General features: G+C 38.5%; 1 protein-coding gene across 1 annotated transcript in view; it reads right to left on the bottom strand.

Moving 5' to 3' along the window:
- LOC130216846 (uncharacterized) overlaps nucleotides 1–15,807 on the bottom strand; it is a 32,015-nt gene extending 16,208 nt beyond the window's left edge. Inside the window, exons 1-8 of the mRNA XM_056448729.1 lie at nucleotides 15,795–15,807; nucleotides 14,135–14,470; nucleotides 4,538–4,957; nucleotides 3,948–4,337; nucleotides 3,789–3,860; nucleotides 545–937; nucleotides 182–420; nucleotides 47–114 (exon numbers count right to left, since the gene is read on the bottom strand). Of these exons, the coding sequence (XP_056304704.1) occupies nucleotides 47–114; nucleotides 182–420; nucleotides 545–937; nucleotides 3,789–3,860; nucleotides 3,948–4,337; nucleotides 4,538–4,957; nucleotides 14,135–14,470; nucleotides 15,795–15,807 (1,931 nt within the window). The remainder of the gene's footprint in view (nucleotides 1–46; nucleotides 115–181; nucleotides 421–544; nucleotides 938–3,788; nucleotides 3,861–3,947; nucleotides 4,338–4,537; nucleotides 4,958–14,134; nucleotides 14,471–15,794) is intronic.
- Between the last annotated feature and the right edge of the window lie 4,926 nt (nucleotides 15,808–20,733).

Genomic DNA, 20,733 nt, shown 5'->3' on the forward strand with positions numbered 1-20,733 from the left:
GACAGTAATGTAAATGACGAATACATATAAGTAAACACCCACCTACACAGTACGCTCCACAAAATATTTGATTGGCAAACTCATAAACATAGTAATTTCCTGGACAAGCCTTGACTTGAATAGGAATAGATTTAAAATAGCAGCAGTCATTTAAATAGGATGCACATGTGTGTCGCATGACCACTCCATCTTCCAGCTGCGGATGAGAGCCGTTGAGCCACATTGGGAAAAGAGTGCCACACTGATTAACGCAGGATTCTGACATCTGAGCACTCTGACCATTATAAAACAGTCTGTACCAGCCCTGGAAATTATCACAATTTCTAATGTTCCAGTCATGGGAAACATTTGTTGCTCTCCAAGTGTCATTCAGACTGTTATAGTTGTTGCAGGGGTCGACACTTGGAGGGGTGAAACGGACTATTGAAAAGAAGAAACAGAGCATGATATACCACAGTGGAATGGCTTCAAGACAATGATATGAAAACCGACAATAATTCCCAATATGCCTGTCAGATACAGTATAAGATAAAAAAGGATGTACCTGCACAATATACGGGAGCTGGGATTGAAAGTCGAGGTTTGGTAAATTTGTAGACGTAATATTTACCAGGACATGCTTTGACTTGGATTGGGTCAGATCTATAGTAACTGCACTGCTCAAAGTGGGAGCCGTAAATGTCACGAGTAACAACTCCATCTGCTACCTGAGGATGAGATCCACCAAGCCAGAGAGAACTAAAACCTCCACATGCCATGTTAGACACGCACCATTCAGGCATCTGAGCGCTCAACCCATTAAGGTAGAGTCGATACCAGCCATCCCAGTTACCATGAGTGTCATCATAATCAGCATTGAGACCATTTGTATGCCCATAACCAATTACATTTCTCCAGTAGTCGTTGATGGTTTTGTAGTTAGTGCACGGGTCATAATCTGATGGTGAGAGATGACAAGATCAAAACAAAGCATCTTTAACAAGAAAAACTTCATATGTGCAAACCGCATGCTTCATTTCTACTGACCATTTACAGTACAATACAATAGGGCAGTAGGTTTTCAAACTTTTTCAGCCGAGGGCCCGTTTGTGTAGGGCGAATTCTTTTGGGGACCCCCAAAAAATAAAAACGACACCAAAAAAACCCCATCTCAAATTAACAACTTTGTAAAGTTTAAGTTTTAAACTAATTTCGAGAGGAGCATGTGCTCATGATTGACCCAGCTGGTCCACATTAGCTAATCATGATCCTCCAATCAAAGGATCCCAAGTCACTATATATATCCTCATTTCCTCTCTACAACTATCTTCGTCTGGAAGAAACCCCCCTCCTACACTTCTTCCACCTTTTATCCAGAATGGGCGGCACGGTGGCCCAGTGACTAGCACGTTTGCCTCGCATCAAGAATGCCAATGGCGTTGGGTCTTCACTGGGCCATCTGGTGTTCCTGTGCGGAGTTTGCATGTTCTCCGTGCGGGTTTCCCCCGGGTTCCCTGGTATCCTCCCACCATCCAAATGTGCTCAATATTATAGATAAAATAAGCCTAAATCTTTTTTCTAATGTCTTACTCTCAGGAAGTTCACCTTGGCCTCAGCAGCGGGAGAGTTTCAGATCGACCTGAGCTCAGTCTCCCCTCGCCCTTTGAAAGGAGGGAGCCCTGGGCTCGAGGATACCATGAGCTCAGGGCTTTCTCCCGGGACAGCACGCCAAACAAGCTATGTATAAATCGTGAGCAAAGTGTGAACTCTTGAAACCTAAAACATTTTAAATTTTACTGTTCCTGCTCTGGATTAATTTTTGTGAGATGTCAGTTGAGCTGACATGGTTCAGTGCTTCAATCTATTGATCAAATCTTCAAGCGCAGTATTCACTGTGGTCTGCTCTCACTGGATTCCATCAAGGCATATTTTGTGGTCGAGTCATCACATTTACACAGTTTATTTATGCTTTTTTTATGTCTATGCACAGCTAGGCTTTCCTGTATTTACCCTTACAGCTGAGAGTCTGGATTTATCTAAAGATTCAAAGCTTGTTGTTCATCAGCCTGTTAATGGTTAACAGTTAACTGTACTGTTGTAACTAGCAATACTACAATGGAGGCTGTAGTGGTTCAGTGTGTTGAAGTTTTGTTTATTTTTATTCCTTTTTTTTTTTGTGCTCATCATAATTTACTCAGGTCGACAATCCTGACTTACTGATAAAAAATAAACTCCTAAATGCATTCTAGAATGAGTATTCAAGTTCAGAGGCACATTTAAACCACTTAAAATGCAAACAACCACAAGTTTTACTTTGCATAATTTTAGCAGCTTTGCTGACTTTAAAATGTTCATTACCAACTAGTTCTATTAATAATAATAATACTGAACATTACATTTAAATTAGTTACATTAAAAACATGTGGGAACAAGTGGATTAACATCTTGAAAATAATATATTCAGAGTTTTAAAGTTTGAGCAGATATGTTGAGCTCCATTAAATATAGAGCACTAATACATTTGCATATTTAATAATTCATTAGCCCTATAATATAACACAAACGATACATTATAATTTTTATAGGCTATAGTGGTTTTACTCAGGGTGTATACGATTTAGTTTTTTAATCATCCAGTTCTTAACCAATGTGAGTAAGAGGTCATCTGCAGAGCTCATCCAGCTGTAACAGGAGTGAAACTCCGTCAACTCGCTGATGTGATGACAGCTCCATTCATTGTTATTGCAGCACTTTTTGCTTCACAATTTTAAATTGTTTGTTTGCCATGCTGCAAAGAGGACCGTCTGATATTTGTATAATGCAAAGTGTGAAGCCTGTCTTCAAAATGCTATTCATTTCCTATGAGTGAAGCCTGCGCAGAGAGGCGCACACTCCGCAGAGCCCAGCCGATCGGTTACTTAGCAGTGCAACTGCCATATACAGGGAAGAGCTTTCAGCCACCGATAATGTTCTTATTGACCATGTGTTTAACTGAAATATAGTCAGTTTAATAGACCTGAGCATTCATTTAGTTGTTTAGGCGTGAACGAGATAAGCGTAAGTGAAACGTAAACTCTGTCAAGTGCAGCAGACGAGCGCCAAAAATCACCGGAAGCGCCCAGCCGGAAGTGCTTACTCAATAAAAGTGCATAGCGTCACTGCGCTGCGCTTCTTTTCCTGCGTGCGAAATCGTCAACTGCATTTAAATGACACAAACGTAAAGCTTAATATTTGCTGTACTTTTGAGCTCAGATTATAATAAAGAAATACATTAACCTACAGAATTACGCAGGACACAAATTTATTCCAGGTGGGCCCATTGATTACCCCTCATCTAGAATTTATTTGCGGCCCCCTTAGCTCCATCTTGGACCCCAGTTTGAAAACCACTGCAATAGGGTACAGTACAATGCGATATGGGTTCCAGTGCCAGCAGTAGCCTAACTTGGTAGGCACAGTGTGCGGTAGAAAGTTGTGATCATGTTCGTTCATCTTCTTTTGACATGTCTTGTGCTTTACACACATTTAGACACAACATATGAACAGTCCAGTAAACAACAGAAAACAAACAGCAGATCCTGTTCTTCTTGGCATGTGGCTGTTTGTCACAATAAGACGACAAGCATCTTTTGAGCTCGGGTCAACAATGGTTTATTGCTGCACGCCATCATTTTACGGTACTGTTCACTATTTTAGTACCATTCTCAACTTCTGACAGTGGAAACTGACATAAAGCATACTGTACTGTACTTTACCATACTGTAACACTCAGTTGAAATGAGCCATTATTATTATGATTACCAACATACTCTGGTTGTTGCTGGATAGAGTGGTTAAAACTGGACTTATAGTGGTGGCCGGCTGTGAAATGGTGCTAATATCTGGGGGAAAATGGATGAAATGATATTAAATAGTTTATTTAATAAATAGGATATTGTTAAAAAGTGGTAAAAAGCATGGTAGCCTACTTGTGCAGTATCCTGCACACCAAACGTCTGGGTTCACAAGTTCATAGACATAGTAATTCCCCGGACATGCTTTCACTCTGATGGGCTTCGGTTTGTAGACACAGCAGCGAGTGTCGTAAGCTGCTCCACAGACCTGCCTGATCACCACTCCATCCTCAATCTGAGGGTGAGGACCATTGAGTGTCAGAGTGATGTAGGTGTTACATCTGTCAGAAAGAACGCAGGTTTCTGGGATCTGGATGTCCATTCCATAGTAGAAGAGCCGGTACCAGCCATTCCATGTGAAACCTCTATCACAAATGCCATCTCCACTTTCATTGTTGCCTCTCCAGGGACGATCCAGATACTGATAGTTGTTGCAGGGGTCACTGGTGATGTTTTGGTATGCAACTGTCAGGGAATTTGAAAGAAAGTTTAGAGCAAGTTTAGTTTTATGATTGGATTAATTGGTGGTGTGCTGTCTGATCAAAATGAGGGAAGCTTTGATAGTTTTGATAGGTTTCAGGATTTGAGGAACTGCACAGTGTTGATTCCGACTGTTTAATGGTGTTAAATTACACATAAAGAATAGTCTCATCATATTGACTCACCTGCACAATACATTGGCTTGGGGATTGTAGTATTAGGTTTGACAAATTCATAGACGTAGTAATCTCCTGGACAAGCTTTGACTCTAATGGATTTAGATTTATAGCTGCCACAAGAGGAAGATGACCATGTCCACCACCAATCATTAGTTCCCACCACTTTACGGGTCACGATTCCTTCCTCAAGTCTGGGATGAGAACCATTGAGAGACAGTCCAGTTTCTCCACCACAGTGTGTAGCGCTCACACACCACTCAGACATCTGGGCACTTTGTCCATTCAGATACAGCCGATACCAGCCACTCCATTCAACAAGGGTGTCATCATGTGTAGTATAGGAAAGGCTGTAAAAGTTTGGCTTTATGTCTCTCCAGAATTCATTAAGAGCGGTGTAGTTAGAGCATGGGTCATAGCTGGAAGAACCTGAAGTTGAAAAATAGTTATAATAGTTATGTACATTAATACATATATTCTCATTGTTAGTCACTAATTTGACATTAACAATACAGTAACTTCTGTCAGGATGGCAGTTGAGTGGATTGAGGATGGGTTGGGTAATCTGACTGTTGGAGCCTATTTTGTCCTGAATCAATAAGCAATGTTATATGGTGCATTTGAGTTTTGCATGGTTTGTTTTGGATTGCTTGCATTTGTGAACTTACATTATTCGTATGTGTTGTTTAGATAAATATTCTGTACATTTTCCAGTGAAAAAATGTACCATGCTAAAATTGTGCACTGGTTCTGGAATCGTGTCTGTTAAGTCAGGCAGCAGTGCATTCTTTGAAAGACAGTGGAGGGTCAGTGATATTTGAGATTAAATTTAATGTATTTTATTTTGTTTTTTTGGGTGAAGATTAAAAGATGACCAATGGATGAGTTCATTGATCTTTATTGGACATGAGAAATACTGAAGTTTGGCTATAGGAGAAATGGTCTTGCCCAACTGAGCCTGGTTTCTCTCGAGGTTTTTTCCTTCACTTTTGTCAATTGGTGAAGTTTGTTCCTCACCACTGTCGCCAATGGCTTGCTTGGTTTGGGACTTGTAAAGCTGCGCATCGATGGATTTGCTGTTTAGGGTTTGGACTTTCAGCAGTGACTATTAGACCACACTGAAGTGAACTGAACCTAAATTCTGAAAACTGGACTGACACGGTTTCAGTTTACTAGAACTTCTGTGTTCAGCTGCTTTGACCAAATCTACATTGTAAAAGGGCTAGAGAAATAAACATGAATTGAATTGAAACCAAGTTGCACTGTCATGCTGACTAAATTCACAACAAATATGTAGACAAATAATTAATTATTAATCAAACCTAAATGAAAACGCAGTGTCTTCCACACTGGAAAAGGGCATGATCAAAAAGTCATAACAGTTATTGCTCATAGCCTATTTATAGCTGAACACACCAGCGTTTCCTCCAGAGTTTCATGTAATTTCAGATGTTTCATCTTTACTTTTTCAACTTTGACTGCAGTTTGACAGTTTCACTTTCATTCAGGATCATTTCATTCATGTCCCCGTGACAAACTGAGGTATTGGGTGCGAGTATGAAGTAAGAATAGAGAATAGTGTCAAACAGCTGTGTCTGTACGGAGCATCTTGTTTCGATATATGCTGCGAAAATTCCTTCATGATGGTAATAGTTTGATTCTGGTGTTGACATGTCTGTACTGCACTTCAGTAGTTTCACAAAAACAGGAAAACTCCACATCTTGATTTGATTTCTGTTCTGTAGTTCAATTATGGCTGTTTGGTTCAATTAAGGTCATCAAAAATCTGTTTACATTGTAGACTTAATCAGCGTATTGTCTTAAGCTTTTTAAAATCAGAGTATTGATGTCTATGTAATTGGTTGTGATCCGCGAACTGAAGAGAGGGGGGTGTGGGGTTAAATTCCAGGAGTTTTCCAGGAGATAGAACAAAACGGGAGATGGGTCTGAAATACGGGAGACTCCTGGGAAAAACGGGAGTGTTGGCAGGTATGGCTTAAGTGGATTATTGTGTAGGGGTGGGATTTTATTTTATAGCTCCTCCTTTCATCTTTAACTCTCAGCAAACTAAGGGTTGTATATTTTTTTTCAGTGAATCAAGGCATTACACACATTTATTTTTAATTGTATCAATGGTGGACCTTTTAATTATTAATCTGATGTCTGAATAATGATTGAAAAGCAAAAGATGAAAAGAGATGATAAAACAAGCAAGCTATGAAACAAATTTGTCTCTTGATCATAATATTTTAATCAACATAGACTCATTTTGAAAACGTAGCCCTATATACATTTCTGGAGATTGCGAATTATGTAGAGAAAAGTAGGTATGGCTGCATTTCGTCTTTAAAACAAACGCTACGGGGCGGTATGACGCTGCTCCTTTTCGCTCTACCAACTGACCACTTACCTCAGTGTGGATGGCTTTCCTGCTGCTATTAGTCATTTAGTTATCTCGCCATGTACGTCAGCGGACTTGAGACGCAGAGAGGAGCTAGCCAAAAAAGATGGGGTTTGAGTCCGGCAAAGATTGGTTTCAGAAAGCGTGTTAGACAAAAACAGAAGCCAAAAGATAAAGTAAATAAAGTGAAAATGGGGTAAAATCTGTTCTTTTTCTGGATTGCTTTTTAAAACTGTTGGTTGGGTATAGGGAAGTGGGTGGGTGCGGGTCAATCTGTGTTTTTGAAAACACTTTTGGATTGGTTTAAGAAGGGTGAGGATGGGTCAGTTGATTGGACAGTCGATTGGCTGGTCAGTCAGTCAGTCGACAACGGCCTCTGGTGGATTAACGTGAGAACAACAGGCACGAATGCCACTCATGAGAGAAATTTGACATCTGAAAAAGCATAAACAGCGACCTCTAGTGGATTTGCAAAAACAAAAACTGCAAGAATACGTGGCTCCTGGGATGTATTTGGTGCTCTCCAGAAATGCACACAGGGGTACGTAATTAGAATGAGCCCGGGTTGGATTTAATTACACATTGACTCATTGAAACAAATGGTAGATTACAAATCACTCACCATTAATCATCTGTAGCAACAAACACAGTGAGATCAGAAACCTCATTGTGACCTGAAAACACATAGCACAGTGTACATAGAAACGAAAGGTCTCCATCAGATATATTGCTAGATTTTTTGTGTTCGTTTATGATGCACATTTGCAAACATCACTTCAGTTTTAACATTCAGAGTTTTTACACAGTGTTGGGTAATTACTTTCTAAGTATTACATCAATACCGTTGTATTTAAATTACTTTTGTAATGGAACAAATTTATTTACTCAAAGGATTTTAATTACCTAAAAATTTGAAAACTCTATTTCACATAGAAGTTAAACTCTTTAAGCTTGAGTAAAACATGGCCTTTTAGCTCTCTTTTTAAAAAGGTAATCTTCTAAAGCAATGTACTAACAAACAACATTTTAGCTAAACAGAATTACTCAGCATAAAAAGAGAGAGGTTAGAGACAAGAATAGATTCAAGGCAAGGCAAGTTTATTTATATAGCACATTTCACACATATTGGTAATAGTGCTTTACATAAACAAGAATAAAATAAATAAATATAAAAAATATATAAAAACATAGAATAAAAATGATTAAAAACAGATTAAAATGTGTTAAAACAAGTTATAAAAGAAAATAATGAAAAAGAAAAGAAAGACATAATAGTGCGATCTGTCGAATGTAGCACAGTGCTCATTAAGTAAAGGCACAGCTAAACAGATGTGTTTTCAGTCTTGATGTGAATGCGCCTAATGTTGGAGCATATCTGGGGGTGTACAGTAGTAGCTGAAAGCCAATTTAACCTGCTTTGACTGAACTCTTGGAAGTTCTAGTTTATATGATCCTAAAGATCTGAGTGATCTGTTGGGTTTGTATTCAGTGAGCATATCTGTAATGTATTGAGGTCCTAGGCCATTTAGTGATTTATAGACCAGTAATAATACTTTAAAATCTATTCTGAATGTAACTGGGAGCCAGTGTAAAGACCTGAGGACAGGTGTGATGTGCTCTGATTTCCTGGTTCTGGTCAGAATTCTGGCTGCAGCGTTCTGGATGAGCTGCAACTGTCTGACTGTCTTTTTGGGAAGCCCAGTGAGAAGGCCGTTACAGTAATCCACCTTGCTGCTGATAAAAGCATGAACAAGTTTCTCTAAGTCTTCACTGGAAACAAAGCATCTAATTCTTGCAATGTTTTTGAGATGATAGTATGCTGATTTTCTAACTGCTTTGACATGACTACTGAAACTCAGATCTGACTCCAGAGTCACACCAAGATTCTTGACCTTATTTTCTGTTGTTTGTCCTTTAGAGCCAAGGTACGCATTTACCTTGAGAACCTCATCTCTGTTGACAAATCCAATGAGGTGACCTATGGTCACCTATACTGACATAGTAACCTCTCCCTTTAAGGTAGAGGGAGGATTTGTTAGTCTTTCTACTGTTGCAAAGTGAGTGCAAGTGGGACCCTTTGGGGCACGTGATCCGGCAGTTCTTGTCAGATTGCAAGTAACTTTGTTTCAAGAACTGCAATCTTTTGTAGACGTCTGTGGCAGTTTGTACAGCAGTGAGATTCTAAATCAATCCAATCCAGAGCCATTTTCACAGCCGTCTGTGTTTTCAGTGTTTTTCCCATCTCAGGAATGTAAGCGCCTGGTAGCGGGAGGATTTTTTAGTTGACAATTCCCCTCTTGTTGGTAAAGCTATTTCCAGAAAGTTTGTAGATTCAATATTGATCTTCAAGCTGTGTTGTTTAAGCTCTGTGCTAATAGGCTCAAGTTAAAATTAGAGTATTAAATCTAAAAACAAGAGTGCAAAGAGCGGAGCAGTAGGCAAAGACATCCCAACAGAAGGAAGAAAGTAGTCTATACTCAAAATGGTGTTATTCAAAGCAATAACAGCATGATTCATACATCCAGTATGTTATCATTCATTTTCAACTCAATTCATTGTTTCTTAATCATGTTTGATCATCTTTATAAATGTGAGTTTCTTTAGTTGATAAATATAATTATTCTTCCAGATATATTTGTATAGCAAAATACAATTCCATTGCTTCCCTCAATTGATTTATACATAAATGTTGAATTCATGGACAATAATTTAAGCAAGTTCTGTAATTAAATTAATCTAAAAATGTACAGTAATTTTTCCCTTTAATTTTTCACTGGAAAAGTAATTTAATTAGACTTACTTAGTTTGTAACTTATTACACCCAATGCTGGCTGTACAAAATAATTTGGATTCATCCAAGGCATCCGTGTCTAATCTTCTGAAAGGCCACTGTTCTTAAAAAGTAATTAAGTTTCTACTTGCCATACTAGAAGACATTAATGTCAAGAGTCCTTGGATCCCGAAGAGTATGGATTTACCTGTGTTGATGCTTCTGCGGAGCAAACCTGTGTCTCTTCAGCAGCTGAACAATCTCAGCAGCCTTTATTTATATGCACAAGACACTGAAACCGCAAGTGATCTCTAAACACCTTTAACCAGTTTTTCCATTTTCCTGTGCCATTGTATAAAAAGAAAGTTTGTACAATGCCAGCTTAGTACAATAAGTCATGCCAACATATTTTTATTTTAATTGTGCAACATTATGAGATAAGTTATTCACTGTGGAGATTGACTTACTAACATTTGATTACTCCTGAAGGACGTCAAAACTACATGTAGAAAAATATACGCCCTATAAATAGTGGAAAATAGTTTGCAATGATCTGTATCTTAAATAGCAATATTCATAAAATGATAGTCCAACACTGTAAATGCATGAGCACATCCAGCAGGCTGTGCAGGAAACAATACTTTCAGTAGTCTGAAACCGGGATATCTGGCCAAACTATAGACATCGTAAGTGTTCAGTAGACACTTTTCTTGTAAAATAAGTTTTTGTGTCTTCATATTGACCTTATTCTTGACAAGTGGGCAACCATTGGAATGTTTTTGGCTGGAGATTTCTACTCTCATTCACTTCCATTCATTTTTAAATGCTGTTCGCTGTTGCAAACTGATGACATCTTATTATATTATTCTACTTTTTATGTATAGTCATAGACACACTTGTTTGTAGAGCAAGTAGTTTGACTGCTTTCTGCCATTTCTCCCATACACAACTGTATTGTAAGTTCTAAAACAAATTACAAAAGCAAGTGCATTTCCGCATTGTAGATAAAGGTCAATAGCCTAAAGGTAAAGTGAAATTAGACTCATAGGGCTCTGTTTTAAAGATCCATGCGCAAAGTGCAAAGCTCAGGGCACAAACGCATTAAGGGCGTGTCGAAATCCACTTTTGCTATTTGAGGATGGAAAAATCCACTTTGCGCCGTGACGCATGGTCTAACAGGGTTGAGCTTATTCTCTTAATGAGTTATAGGTGTGTTTTGAGAATAAACCAATCAGAGTCTCATCTCCCATTCCCTTTAAGAATCAGTTGCATCGTGCCATAGCGCATTTGCTATTTTCATGACAGACTTTGTAAGTGTAAAAACTGAACCCTTCACTAGAGAGTAAACAGTGAAACAGAGCATCTACAGTGCAAGATTGCGAGATAAGCCTCCTCATTCTTTACTTTCACCTGTAGCTTACATATATGTGTTGTACTACGTGACAGAAAACCGAAGACTTCTTCAGGCCGTATAGCAAATCACTCAAATCTTGTGTCTATTAAATATAAATCTGAGACTACTGTAGCAAAAATAGCTAAAACTGTTAAGTTAGCACTTTTAAACATCCGATCACTCAACAATAAGTCACTTTTAGTCAATTATCAACACAAATTGCCTTGATTTTATGCTTTTAAATGAAACTTGGCTAGATGACAGCTGTAGTGCAGCAGTTCTGAATGAAACAGCTCCTTTAAACTTTGACTTTTTGAGTGTTTGCAGAGCCAATAGGAGAGGTGGAGGCATCGCTGCCCTGTTTAAAGATGTCTATGAGTGTAAACAAGTGTCATTTGGTGACTTTTTGTCTTTTGAATATCTGAGTATAGCACTAAAAGGTGCTCCACGTATCTTACTGATCATTATCTACAGACCTCCAAAATATTCTCCAGCTTTTATTGATGATTTTACAGAGCTGTTATCATTAGTAACCTCTGAATTTGACTATTTTACCATTGCTGGGGATTTTAATATTCACATTGATAATCCAGAAATCAATGCTGTAAAAGAACTGATGACTGTTTTGAACACTTTTGATCTGACTCAGCATGTTCAAGGACCCACACACAATCGTGGACACACTCTTGATCTACTTATAACTAAGGGTTTACACATTTCATCAACTGTTGTTAAGGATGTTGAACTATCTGATCATTTCTGTATTTTCTTTGATATATTGATCACTCCAGCTATTAAAGACAGATCTGTCTCTGTCAGAAAGAGATGCATAAATGAGAACACTAATGAGCAGTTTATGAAGGCCATATCGCTAGCACCAAGTATATCTGCAGACTCTGTTGATTCTCTCCTTGATTTGTTTAACTCTAAAGTTAAGAATGTCATAGATGTCATTGCTCCTGTTAAAGTCAGAAAGAGAACTGGCAGGCAAAAAGGATCTTGGACATGGTCACCAAGAGTACAAATGATGAAAAGACAGTGCAGAAAAGCTGAGCGTATGTGGAGAAAGACGAAACTAGTAGTCCATTATAATATCTATAAAGACAGTCTTCGTGCTTTTAGTATGGAACTAAGCACTGCTAGGCAGACTTTCTTTTCAAGCCTTATAAACAGCGACGTAAATAATGCTCGTAAACTCTTTGCAACGATAGAGAGACTCACAACTCCCCCAGTCGTGAACTACTCTCTGAAAGCAAATGTAATTATTTTGCTCATTTCTTTACTGACAAGATCAATAATTTCAGAAAGGCAATCAGCTCATTCATATGAATAACATGAATTTGCGTGTCTGGTGTGCATTAGTCTACTATCCCCTGTCATGTGCGCACCCCATCGCCATGCTGAGCGGTGCCTCCGGTGCGCGACGCCCTTCAGACAGAGTTGTTATGGCCGAGATCGGATAGAGATACATTTTCATCTAATCCGGGGACTGATGCTGCGAGTTGAAGGAGGTGAGTGACGAAAAGGCATCCCTGCGGGATAATGCGCGTGTGAGTTTTGATGTCCTAAGATGGACAGCAGTTTGTGCTTAGCGCGATCTTGTTTCTTCAAGAATATAGAAGGGAACTAAATTTCAGTCGATTTATTTAGGTATGGATGTTTGCAATTCTGCGAATCCAAATTGATGCTTAGGAATTTTATAGAAGTGCTTGAGCCGGAGGTTTTTCCGCGATGGGAATGCCAATATTAGAAAGACTTGTCACTAAGTTTTGGCTGGAGGATATTAGGGGGAGAGATATAAGTAATCATCTAGTAGATGAACTATACGTGCGAATGCCGTAGTTATTGGTGAGAACTACGCAACTAGTTTCTGAAGCATAAATGTGGTTACTTCTGCGTTCGAATGTTAGACAGACTGCGAAGTAGAATTGTGATGTCTGATTAAAGCCAGAAATCGGTGATACCAGAGATCAGGGTTTAATGGAATGACTTAAAAGGAGGGGGTGATGACGACTGCAAGCCAAGTGTTGCAGCCGACTAGATTAATTAGAGAGATTTCTTGGTTTATGGTATCTTCGTTAGGCATAATGAATAATGCTCAAAAAGGCGGAATTATGAGGAGATGAAAGATCCGTTTTTAGATGTTTTTAGAAACGTTCTAAAGCCCATTTCAGTAGGGCTAATGTGAATGTGCTTGACGGGGGAGCGATAAAAAGGGGACCGAACATGAATTTATTGTCGATCTCTTTTTCTATTAATAGCTCTGTGATTTCTGGTTCAGCGTTGGCGGAGGGCTGGTGAGGTTATATGAAGGTAGCGTCAAGATTCCGGGCTTGGATCCGTTATACAAACCTGGAATGAGAAATTCAGAAAAATTAGATCAGGGTGCAAACGTAGTTCAGTAAAAAGATTAAAAATGTTGACAAGTTGACAAGTAATTTCTGTTTTCACTAGACTTAGCACTTGGCTTATGGCGTATGCGTCGGCGCATTAGTTGCAAGTGTGTAGAAGTGAGAGGAGGGAGAGCGGGGATAGTGTCTATAGCAGGGTAGAGGGGCGGGTACATAACCGGTGGATCTTGGGATGGATAATTCTTATGAGCTTGGTTAATGTAGGATGTTTGGAGGAAGAGAGAATTAAAGAGGGTTTAGAGTGGTAAGGATTGCTGGAAGAGGAGGGCTGGAGTTTGCACTGGATTGGGGAGCTGCAGGCTAGAAGAGTTGCGTTATTGTCCGGGAGATTAGTCCTATTCATGTTTAAAAGTAATGATGGCTGCAGGATGTCCGATTCCAAGATTGCTTTAGGGCTTTCTTTGGTGGCCCGGGGTGGCGCAGTGTTTGCAGGCTGTAGTACGTAGGGTTTAGGGGGCGTGGCAGGAGCATGTGGTTGTTCTGTCCTAGAGAGGCGGAGTCAGTGAAGACGTGGATTCGTAAGGTCTTTTCGGGTTTAATGCAGCGGTATGGAATTGTGGTTCCGGCGTCTTGGTTCGGTGACTGTCGTTTGTTGGATACGAGAGACGTATGATGACGCTGGAGAAGGTACGTGGCGGTTTGAAGTAGCGGGAGATGGGGATTGCATAAAACATTGTGTTCTGGCTGGAGTGAATAAGCTTTTGGCCTCTTACTGGAGCCTCAGTCTTGGGTTGACTTCCAGGTTGAGCTGGATGTTGTTGAGATGGGACTGATGTTTCAGTAAGCGTGGAGCTTTCTTTCTTGTCCGTAGCTGCACTGTTGCTGTTGTGATCTCCGCCGCCTCCGCTCTTGTTGTTGTAGTTGACGATGATGGTAAGGGTGGTGTGGTATTGTAGTTGAAATAGTAGAAGGTTGGTTTGACCGAGAGTAGCTTTCGGAGGAGCTGGAGTGTACTTGTCGTTAGTTTCTTCGGAAAACGAAGATAAGAGTGTAGTTCTAGCTAGGCTATTTATAGTGAGTTGGGATTAATCTGATTGGCTAACTAATGAATGTAGATGGGTGGCCAGCTGCAGTCAATCATATCACGTGCTCCTCTCGAAATTAGTTAGTGAAACTTCACTAAAAATACAACATATATATAAATTAACATTAATAAAGGTCTGTTTATCATGTGACAGAATTAAAGCTTTATTTTAAAGTGTGACCTTTTAATCATTTATATTCATTATGAACGGGATTGCAGAGCTGTGTGCATTTAAATAAACTACATACAATAAACAAGAAGAAATGATCTACAGGCTGGAATGGAAAACTGACGGTTTGATTTTATCTCGTCTGAATGTTTGGTAAAACTCGATGATCAGCATTATTCTCATTTTTACACACCGTAAAGTAACATGATGGAAATGATAATTGTTTTGTGGTAGCTTCAACGTCCACACGTGCATGACTGATACGAACTGAAGTCAACTCATTATTATGGCTTGTTTATTTTTTCACGTTCATGAGTCGTTGAACACGAATACTCAACATCACGTCACTGTAAACTCACTTCACACACACAGGTTTGACATGCTATCTATAATAATCTAAAGCTACTGTATAATAGCCGTTAATAATTTTCAAAAATGATCAAATATAAGAGGGACGGCACGATGCCTCAGTGGTTGGTACCGTCACCTCACAGCAAGAAGGTCGCTGGTTCGAGCCCAGGCTGGGTCATTTTGACATTTCTGTGTGGAGTTTGTGTGTGCTCCCTGTGTTGAAGTGTTCTGGTTTCCCCCACGGTCCAAACACTATAGGTGAATTAATTAACTAAATTGTTCGTAGTATTTGAGTATGTGTGTGAATGTGAGAGTGTATGGGTGTTTCCCAGTACTGGGTTGCAGATGGAAGGGTATCCGCTCTGTAAAGCATATGATGGAATAGTTGACGGTTCATTCCGCTGTGGCGACCCCAGATGAATAAAGGGACTACGTTGAAGGAAATTAATGAATAAATAAAAATATAAGAAACTCAAAATGCTTTTATTATTATTATTATTATTATTATTATTATTATTATTATTATTATTATAGAGATTGTTTATCATTAGATATTTGCATATTTAAATTGGTAGAATCATGCTATAAATTGTGCCTCTGGACCCTAGCACAAACACACACATACACACACAGGTTTTTTTCTGTGAATTATGGGGATAATACATAGGTTTCCATTGTTTTTATATTGTACAAACTGTATATTGGTTTTTTATTATGTTATGTGCACCAAATGTCCCTGCAGTTTACCAATGCCAGTCATTTTTGACTTTGTGGGGACATTTTTTGTGCCCATATGAAAAATACTTATGAATCCAGTTCTAAAGTTGAATGAAGAATGAAGTTTTTTGAAAAGGTAAAAGTGCAGAATGTTTCTTGTGGTTGTGTGCACTGCAGGGGTTTGTGGGACATTCAAGGTCTAATTAGTTCTTATTTATTTTCTCCTCGGGTCTTGTCAAAGACGGATGGGTGTTAATGAGCACAGCATGAATAAATGACTTCATATTAGCTCATGCTACCTATGTTACCCTCCACAGTTGAGAATTTAAAGGGTTAGTTCACCAAAAAATGGATATCCTGTTATTACTCCACCATTTCATTCATTTTCAGACACAAATTAAGATATTTCAGATGTAATCTGAGAGCTCCCTCATCCTCCATAGACAGCAACACTTCAGAAACATTCAAAGTTTAACAAAAGAAAGCAAAAATATTTAGAAATTGTACAAAATTGTTTTTTTTTTTTTCAGAAACTTACGATTTAAAAATAGACCAGGGGTCTGTTCTTCAAACCTCACTTAAATGGTCTAAGATGATTTGGCAGATCCTGGATCTGTTCCTCTTGATAACTGATCTCTGGCTAATTTAGTTCTTCAAACAAGTTCACGAATCAGATTAAAATATCTGGATGAGCTGATCTGAGAGCGCTGCATGTGTTGTGAAGGACAGATCTATTGATTGCCGAAATCATGATCAGCAATGCAACGATTGGCTGACGGCACAGCAGCGTAATGGCATCATCTGATTAATATTCAATTATCCATGTAAACAAAAAGACATAAAATTAGCAGTAAACGGTTTGTTAAATATGATACGCAATAACTTTCCACTTTTGTTGTTGCTACAGGCTTTACACTTCCATGTGTCGAGAGTATTCATCTTGTATTTCAGTGCATATCAATGTATTTAGTTCTACATTTAGAGAAGACTCTGTTTATTATAGTAGCCCAGGCCTACTCGAGTTTTTTTAATGGGCGTAAGGAGTAACTGTATTAATTTTGCATCAAAAAAGCATTTTTATATCGGTAAAGGTGTCTTCAACTTTTGCGAAGCATTAAATTACTGGCATATTAGCGGTCAAAACGTGCATGACCGCATAAATTATTGTCCTTTTTTAACAAAATATATAAATTGAATATTGTGCATGGACACGTTTGTATCTAGTTTGTATCTAAAAAGTTCATATCAATAAATTTTCTCTTTAAACCACCAGGTGGCAGTCTTTGTACTTTATTTCGGAGTGCAGATTGCATACATTTTATTAACATATATTTAATAAAATATATATTTTATATATAACTTTACATATATATATATATATATATATATATATATATATAGTTTAAAAATTATATTTACTATTTTCCCAAGTGTATATAACCACTGTAAGAAAATATCAGAATTCGGTACATACTTTCAGTAATATCTTTGCTTGAACTGACCAGATCTAATCCTGTTTATATGAATGAGCCTGCTCCCTAGCAGGTTTGAGCTACCAGAACTGTTGCTATGACAACAAGTCTCAGATCAATTTTGAAGAACTAACCGATCCTGGATCATGTCAAATCATCAATATCCAAATCCAGCTAACTGAGTAATCCACCTATGAAGAACGGACCCCAGAACAATAGAAACACAACTAAATAATAAAGACATTAAAAGTGTTGCATCACTTTCGATTGACGCGGGCCTTTGAGGAATCAGATGGTCACTAAGGTATTTTGGTGCAAATCAAGATGAAGCCTCGTACACAGTTCCAGCTGTTTTAAACTTTACAGTAGTAATGAAATTGTGTAAATGCGATTGGTTATCCTCGCTGCAGCATTTCTGAGTGAAGGCGGTAAACAGAGCAGGGGCATCAACACTGTCGCAAATGTTTATTATTTTCTTTATATTTGCAAGTGTTTAGGAGAAAACTCGCTTGAATTTGAAACATCATTTGTCAAATATTGCTGTTTTAATCTGTGCATTTGGTGTTAAAGTGACACTGCCATTTAATGTTGAACAGCAAATGAGGGAATAACAAGAAAACCAGCAAATCGGTCACTTTTCTTCACTGACTGCACACTCAGAAGTACTGCAAAAAGCCTACAGGTGGACATTAGTACTTTTAGGGTATACTTTTCTACCGTTAAGGTATCTATGAGGTACCATGTGGCAAACTCCCGCTCTCCTTTGGAAAGCCAATACGGAAGTAACTAAAACTGCAATTCATCGACTCGCCTTTGGGGGGCTGGCTCCAGCAAATCCAGATGATTTCTGACTGCATTGGTAAATTGGCCAATTTTACAGCTGATAAAAACATGTTTACAGCCTGGTACAAATGATGGCTTTGATGCATGTAGCTAATATTACCCTTCATGACAACTGTGAGGGGGGTGAATATTTTTTATAACTCATCCGTTTAGTTTTTATTAAGTTATATTAAGTTTGCATAATTAAGGGCGTGGCCACTTGAGTGACAGCTAGGTGTCACTGCTCGCTGTCTCATCACCTCAGCTGACTCCGGCAGATTAGCCACTGATCTCGGCATATTCATCGTATTTTTGTGTTGTTTTATGTGGCTTTACACAGTCAGCTGCCTTTTGGGATTATTTCCTGCAATTATCAGATACTATAGCATGCTGTGTGCACTTAATTGTGCTCACAAACCATTCAAGTTGCCTCCATTTCCCAGGTGAGTGAAATTACATACTTGTATACCATCTCTATAAATGTATTTGTTTTATTTAAGATCATTTATCATTAATATTTTTCTTTAGACCTGTAAAGCACTCCAGAATATGACAGATTGATTAGCTGTAGGCTCTAGAACAGTCATCTGAAGCGTTGTCATACAGTGTTGTGCTGGAGTTCATCAATAGTCTTGCATTTACTAACACACACTATATTTGAAGTATTTAAAAGTAATTCACATTCTGATATAGTGTACAGCCAAGTACATGTGGTCAGAACACAAACGAGTCGCAGGTAATAGAGTATTAAGCGTTTCTCCCAATGAAAAGCCTATCTAAGCAAAATGTTAGCAGGTGTCTGTAGCTCCGCTCATGCTCCGCTTCTTTGCCTTTGTGTGTTCACACCTGGTGGGTGCGATGACCTGCAAACAATATGTTGATGGTTGTCCACCCCTACTTGTTGCTTCATTTGTGCTCTTCAGAGATCTATGTCCATATCTTTGGCAGTCTATGTGAGGTACACATTTGTACATTTTAGGTAATACTATGTACATTTAAGGACCTGTTATGAACCAGTGACAGATTTACATCTTTATTTCTGAGAGTTTAGCTATAAAACTTAGTGTAAGTTTAATTCATACAATGACAAACATTCACTTTGATTATTCAGTTTATGTATAATTGACTATTGTTTTCAATTTAAAAAATGTTTTCTTTTGTCTTTATCCTATTGTTTGCTGTCTTAATTTTTTTATTGTATTACTGACTGTTGCAACTCATTGTTTGTTTGTTGTTGTGGAGAGTCCATCCAAAAATGGCACATTTACTCATCCACAAGTGGATCCAAACCTTTGAGTTTCTTTCCTTTGTTAAACACAAACTGTGTAAAAAACTGCTAGCCATGGACTTCCATAGTAGGAAAATGGTTACAAGTAAAGCGCTTTCTTCAAATGATCTTCTTTTGTGTTCAGCAGAGGAAAGGAGATCAAACAGGCTTGTGACAAGTGAACGGTGAGTAAATAATGACAAAATGTTCATTTGATGAACTTTCATTTTGATCCACAAAGTTTTTCTTAAGGTCCCCACAGGTGTAGGATAAGGTCTGATATTAAGTTGAACACTGCTCTTTCTGTCTGAACACCATCTATTGTTTTGTGTAAAAACTGCTTAACCAGAGTGGCAACATTCTTCAAAACTGAAAGTAAATAGCAAGATCTTTTTCAAGCATGTTAATTTACGTAACTGTGAAAAATGCTGAAAAGTGATCGCAAAAGTAAAACAAAAGTCACGCATGCCTTGTGTCATGTGGGTGCAAAACAATGAGGCACGTGCTTCACTAAACAGAAGCTGAGGAAATCATCTGATAAGAGAGTGAACGCTCCACCTGTGTGCTTACAACAAGACGCAAAATAGCTCAGTTATAGCTGTTTCCCTTCACGGTGGAGAATTTAAAGGGTTAGTTCACCCAAAAATGAAAATTCTGTTATTAATTACTCTCCTTCTTCCCCTGGGAGTCTCTTCAGACACAAATGAATATATTCTAGGTGAAATCTCAGGGAGATCCCTCATCCTCCATAGACAGCAACATTTCCAAAACTGTCCAAAAAAGTGACTAAAAACATTGTCAACACCTTCTATGTGATTTCAGTGGCTCGGCTGTTGCCATAAGAAGCTCCAGGGAAACTGTAAAAGGACTCTGTTATCCCATTAGTGATTCTAGAGTCTCTTGGGGCCATATAAGCTAAAATTTACCGGCGGTCCTCCAACCAGCATGCCATCGTTATATAATAAATAATCTGACACTAAGGGCTCTATTTTAACGATCTAGGCTAAAAGTCTAAAGCTCATGCCGCAAAAGCATTAAGGGTGTATTCGAATCAACTTTTGCTATTTTAAGAACGAAAAAATAAGCTCTGCGCCCCGGTGCATGGTCTAACAGGGTTGTGCTTGTTCTCTTAATGAGTTCTGGGTCTGTTTTGAGCATAACCTGTATTAAACCAATCAGAGTCTCATCTCTCATTCCCTTTAAGATTCAGTTACGTTGCTCCATGCTGCATTTGCTATTTGCATGTTGGACTTTGTAAGTGGAAAAACTGAATGCTTCACTAGCATGAAAACAGTTAAACAGACCATCTGCAGCGCGAGGATAAAAAACGAGCCTCCCCCATTCAGCCTCTTTACTTTCACTTTACTTTACTTTTACTCTTTACTTTGGTGGAGTAAGAAAACGAGAA

The sequence above is a fragment of the Danio aesculapii genome, chromosome 3 (genome assembly GCF_903798145.1).
Source record: "Danio aesculapii chromosome 3, fDanAes4.1, whole genome shotgun sequence".
Taxonomy (NCBI): domain Eukaryota; kingdom Metazoa; phylum Chordata; class Actinopteri; order Cypriniformes; family Danionidae; genus Danio; species Danio aesculapii.